Source organism: Haemaphysalis longicornis, unplaced genomic scaffold, assembly GCF_048455015.1.
Source record: "Haemaphysalis longicornis isolate Haplotype H1 unplaced genomic scaffold, Haemaphysalis longicornis Haplotype H1 scaffold_1, whole genome shotgun sequence".
In the NCBI taxonomy this organism is placed as follows: Eukaryota; Metazoa; Arthropoda; class Arachnida; order Ixodida; family Ixodidae; genus Haemaphysalis; species Haemaphysalis longicornis.
In genome coordinates, this window is record NW_027526203.1 from 168,627,706 (window position 1) to 168,633,705 (window position 6,000).

Consider the following 6,000-nt stretch of genomic DNA (forward strand, 5'->3'; position numbering starts at 1 on the left):
AATTTAATATTAAAAAGTAATGATATCCTCCTCGGCGTGGTCACCGACATTCCAGATAAGGCAAGCAGATCATTACTATGGCGCTGATGAGGGTGGGACGCGTATCACCGCGTTCGTCACTCGCACTATTTATAGAATCAGGAACATCGGCACTCGCCGTCATTGTAGGAATGCTGATTAATGGTGGTTTATTTACACCAATGTTAGTTTATACAACGGCAAAACGGTGTGAGTTCCCGCTCACCGTTTATTGTACCGCGTACATTTTTATCAAAAGTGGCCATTTTTCCGTCTTTCCTGACTATGAGTTCGCGGTTTCAATCCCCGTCATCTGTAAGCATACTTTCATCGTTTTATGTTGTGACGTAAGGCTGGTTATTTGAATTTGGTCATTTGGTATGATCCTCGACACGCTTGCGTTTAATTTCAAGATGCAACTCTTGTTTCATTTTGCTCACATGACGGTAACCGATTAACCGGTTAGCAAAATTAATCACGATTAAAACATTAATCGAATAATCGGAGGGTTAATCGATCAATCGCCCGCCCCTAGTACAAATGTAATTATTGGCGTCCTTGTGCCCAAGTTCCCGCCTCGACTGAGCCGTTTCATTTTTCTGAATGGTGGTACTGGGGCACTTGACACAAGTTTCACTCTGTGACTCTGATGTGCGCCTCCGTTATTAGTGAAACACCGTTCTGAGACCGTCCCTGAGAAGCGCAGGGTCACGCGGGATCATAATCCCTGCGTGAGCAGCGCGGTCACTATTCGACATCTCGCTCCCTGCAGTCCTGCTTCTCATGACAAGCGAAATGCAACGCCGCTACGCTAACATCAAAGAACATCACTGCTTCCTGGTTAAACGCCGTGTAATGCTTTTAGCTAAGCATAATATAATTCCTTCCACACGCAAAGGCCTCGTTATCTACATAATTTCTAAACAGAATATCTGTAATGCTTCCATTGCTGCACGCTCAAGTTATTTAAAATAACGAACATATACGAGCTTGTATACGCTGGTGGCAGTCATTAATATCCTTGCCTTTTATTAAATAATAGTTCAACTTACTGGGAAACCCAACGCGTTTCTAGATACTACAGCGTGCACTAACAAATGTGGAGAGGGGGGTGTGCTGGAAATGTAAAATGAGTAGCGGGTTTTGCGTGATTTCGTTTTTCACTAAGCAGACTAGTCGATCATTGGGGCGATCCATGTGCATACCGTTATCAGGATACTCATTGTGGCTGTATGCCGGCTAACTCCCTTGGCGGGGGGAGATCGGGTGCATATGTAATAAAATTCAATACTCAATTGACCATTAAACCCGCTTGCATGGTATATTGTAATCCTAGCGTAAGATATATTGTCATCCTAACGTAACAATTCGTAAGAACGAGCAACGCATACAAAGGCGCGCAATTGGTGCGCGCAGGACAAAGTGGAAAAGGCAAGCCATGGTGGGCATCGAGCTGCTTCCGGCCATGCACGGCGCCATCCCCACTACGGGCCTGTGGCCTCCAGGTGCAGGCGGCCTGGGTTCCGGGCTTGCAGGGGCCTTTTGGCCGTACTCGTACGGCGGATACTTCAACGCCGCTGCCACTGCCGCGGCCGCGGCAGCGGCTGCCGCTGCCGCCGAGGCCATGGGTGGTGGAGCAGGTGGCAGAGCCTACCAGGCTGTGATGGTGCCTGGCGCAGCGGCCACTGGCAACATGGAAGGCCTGCGACGAGCCCTTGAGCTCTACCATCAGCGAGGAGTGCAGTCGTTCTTCGGCGCTGACTCTGCGCTTCGTGGACCTGCCCCGGGAACTTTCAACAGCGCATCTATTGTGGTCGGGTCTTCTAAGACAGAGGCCGACAACTGCAATGACAAGAAGCCGTGACGACCCGCACTCGCACATTGCAGTGAACTAGCTGCGGAGCTTGTGCGGCCTCTACGAAGGACGCCCTCAGCACTGTCACCACGTGTTGGAACGAACTCGTTTTCGTTGCTGGTGACACAGGCACACTATGTAGGCACTGACCCGACGCCCTCTTATCGATCTAACAAAAGTACAATGAGCCCGTCTAGGCTTTTTGATGTGGCTTGTGCGCAAACTTGTACTGGCAACGTTTGTACACTCCAACGGTCTTTGAGGTCGATAATCATAATCTGGTGTCACAGGGTTATCGTGTCAGTCTGCATAACTAGACGAGATTAATTTTAAAGCAATAGCCCAATCCTTATGTCGTGTGTTGCCGTATGCTCAGTTTTTCCTCGTTTTCCGAAAGTATGAAATTGGGGTCAATTCTGGCTTAAATTTCGAGCGAACGTGTAACTGCTGACATTTGCATTTTGTTCATTTGTTCTCGGATAAGCCATTTTAGCGGCTCTCTTAATCGAACAATGGCAGACTTATCTGGAAGGGTTAGTATTACGTACACGTTGGATGCATTTCATTGCACGGCACAAATCTATTTATTGGTGTCGTATCGCCATTCATTAAATCCACATGTATTTCCCTGAGTGCTACTGAGTTTGCCACGCATTGAACAAAGGTATTCATGTCACAAACACGCGGTTGTTTAGCTGAGGGACATAAATTATTCATCTCATTCTCGTCAGTAAAGGTGCACAGAATGAAAGAAAAAAAGGTACCCGAAATGAAGTGAGATATTCTCGGTTTCTTTTAGAGGAATAATTGTTTTCCCCGTGGGTCAGATATGAACAGCAGTGAACATTTTTCAACACTCACCGGCAGTAAACCGGACGGTGGGCCGCCTCCACATGCTCAGAATTCCGCGTGCTTAGAACAGTTATGTAATGGTGCAGTGCATGACAGAACAATGAACACAGAACACGAAAGCGATTGCATGTGTTATCTGTGATCACTGAAGTATTTTAAAAGCCTTTAGCGTTAAAGCTTTGTTTTTTACAGCTCGTTCTTGTGGACGGGTGCTCAGGCGCGGAGCCCTTTCGCGAGAGATGGAAGAGGCAAAATGATAACCAACCCAAATAAAACCTGCATATGACCCGTCCTCGAACTGCCTTGTAAGGTAAAACGATACCGCATAGTACTTCATTCTGCTATTAAATGAAGTAAACACAGCTTAGTAAACACGACTTCTTTCTACTTTCCCAGCATGAAACTGATTGTTAACGGGATATGGAGCATGGCAAACTGTGGTTAGCAATGATGATTATAAATTTCACTGACGCGGCGACAACTTAGGGTGAGGAGGCCCAGCCCCAGGTTGGTTGTATGAATGCTCTGTGTAGAAAGAGATGATGGTTTTGTGGGGTTTCGTCGAAAAGTTAGTCCAGAAGGACAGTACAGGTACACGGGGGTAGAGGACAAAGTTCGTCTCAATACCATATCCAAGGCACAGAAGCACCGTGATTGGGCCGTCCTGCCCTTGGGGCAAAGCAGTAACGGTTTGAAACGCGAACATCAAGGCCTTGCAAGAAAAGTGGGAAACAAGCACCCATTTCTGCTACTGCACTTACTTCGTCGTATGCAAGATGACAATGATTTTATTTACTATTGTACTGTGTGGTATTTTAGAATGGTGGACGCATTAATTATTCATAATTATTACGGCTGGGCACGCGTGCTTAATTTGCGTGCGGAACTGATTAATTTTTTGGCGCGTTCCCAGGCATGCTTGTTTACAGATGATGCTTCTTATCGGCGCATTTACAGTACAGGCGCATACACGCCTGTACTGCTGTGGAGTGTGCACGCTTGTGCTGGTGGGCGTGGGGACGCGTGCGTGTGTGCGGGTCCATAAGTATGCCAAGTATTTTAATCGTGATATCGTGAAAAGGTTGACTTCTGACAGGTACCTACCTAAAATGTGGCTTTAATGCCGGTACCAGTGCCGTCCGAGATTGTAAATTCGGTGTTCGTGTGGAATTGCCCAATCGCTATCAAGAGGGGGTTACCAGATATCAAACGCCTACAATAGGTGCCCATGAGAGTGTAGAAATCTGAGCACTAAAATAGCAATGTGTTCTCGTTTGTATTTCGCAAACTTTTCCTTTAGTGAATGTGTGCTGGTTTGTGTACGTAAAACCACAATATTTGCTTGGCCGAGAAAGAGCTTACAGCGCTGCAGAGTTCACTCTAACGTTAAGCACGACTTCCAACGCCACAATATCTTGTCTCTCTTCAGTGAACACTTGGCTCTTCAGAACCGTCTGCCCAGCCTTCATTTTGTGTCACCTATGCATTATTGTGTGGGCTTTGCGCGCAAGTGTTTTGCTGCAGGGAGGTTCACCCCCATGACTCGGGGGGTGGCAGATGGCTGAAGTTCTTCATCGTAGTGGTCAACTGGACGGCGTATACAGACAATAGAAATTCTACGGGCACATTGTGTTCATCGGATAGCAGTCAAAGTCTTTGTTGTTTTTTCTATGCAACAATAAAAGATGCGCGATTTCGTACTCATCATTCACGAATGCACAGTTGGTAACAAATGAAGTTGACGCTAAAAGGTCTCAACGGCGTTGGTCCATAGTGATCACAATGCATTACTCATATATGTTTGCAAAATATTCAGTTTACCCAAGGAGCGCTTACAAGCCTCTGAACACACTAATCCCTGTCCAGGATCGTTGACTGCCATGTAGTCGGCCACCGTGATTATTTATTGTGTTGTGTGCCTCGTAGTGTGGCACGCGCATGTGCCCGGGAGAGAAGGGTGTTGCCCTTGCTGAGGCCCTGCCTATGCCCTCATTACACTATTAAACGAACCTTAAGCGGTGCTGATAAACGCTTTTGTTCTCTTTGTCTCGTGCCTAAACGTACCGAAAAAACTGTGGTTATGGCAAGAACTGAAAGGGACGCCCACAAACCTTCCGTGGACTTTCCTTTCTTCATGGGGGCACGTTCACTGCGAAGATAAAAAATTCCGTATCAACGCCAAAAAAGGAAGCAAGGAAGGAAGGCTGAAGGAAGGAAGGGCGCTGTATTAAGTGCACTGTGCGTTGCTTACGAACAAGCCTTACTTTAGGATGTGTAGATATGTTAATGTGTTAATGCATAGGGAAGAAAGAAATCCCAAACTCCGCTTAAGAATCTAATTGTCATGCCAAGCCCAAGCCAAAAATGGGGGTCTTCCCATAACCCCCCACGACGACATGGCTTCTCAAGTGCACTTTCCTCTCTAGTATACTTACTAAGAAACTCTATGGTGCTGCGCAAGCGCGAGGATTGGATTGAATTGGATTGGATTGGATTAAAAGCAGCAGTAACTCTTTAATATAAGCTTGCCCTAGTGTGTTCCACTGCCTAGTTGTGCAGTTCTTGTCACCGTGCGATTAGTTTTTGCGAAACTTTAACCTGTTTTTAGCCTATGCTGCGATGTCTTTCAAGGCGCTGACTTCGTTTGAGTAGCACTGTGCGGTCGTCGGTTGTGAGAACAATCAAACAAAAAAAATCGCCAACAGCATGTATGCGGGCGTGGCGAAAATGCAGTACGGTTGCATCTTTATGCTGCATCGCTTACCCATGGACGCCGAGTTGAGACATCGATGGCCGCTGTGGATAAACCACAAAAACTTCTTACCGACGACAAACCCTCGTGTCAGCTGGTGCACTTGGATGGCACCAGATGGCGCAAAATAAAATTTTTCACACACATAGCTGTGACAAGGGCGGCAAAACGGGACCCTCTTAAAAGCTAGAAATACATGAATGTATCCTAAGCAATCAACATTGTAATCATTTCTGTTCACTTGTAATTAATTTAAAATAATTAACGTACATTGTTCAGTCATTACAACCGGCTCGCGTTAAAAACAATCCCCATTTCATAAAGCCTAACGTTTAAAAATTGCGGTGGTTTAGTTACTTTTTTTAGGGGAATGCAAAACACTGCCAAACGATATGAAATGATAGCTTTCTCCATCGTACACTGCTGCTCGATAACAGGACAAGCAGGCAGCACAATGTGGAAGCGCAGCTCGAGAAACGTGAAGGTTGTATTTGGACAATAGCTCAACCAGGACGCAACGCGT

At 46.3% G+C, this 6,000-nt stretch overlaps 1 protein-coding gene across 1 annotated transcript in view; it reads left to right on the plus strand.

The window, feature by feature from the left end:
• LOC144139242 (uncharacterized) overlaps positions 1 to 4,711 on the plus strand; it is a 43,841-nt gene extending 39,130 nt beyond the window's left edge. Inside the window, exon 3 of the mRNA XM_077671659.1 lies at positions 1,435 to 4,711. Coding sequence (XP_077527785.1) covers positions 1,435 to 1,882 — 448 coding nt within the window. The 3' untranslated portion in view covers positions 1,883 to 4,711. The remainder of the gene's footprint in view (positions 1 to 1,434) is intronic.
• The last annotated feature ends 1,289 nt before the right edge of the window (positions 4,712 to 6,000 follow it).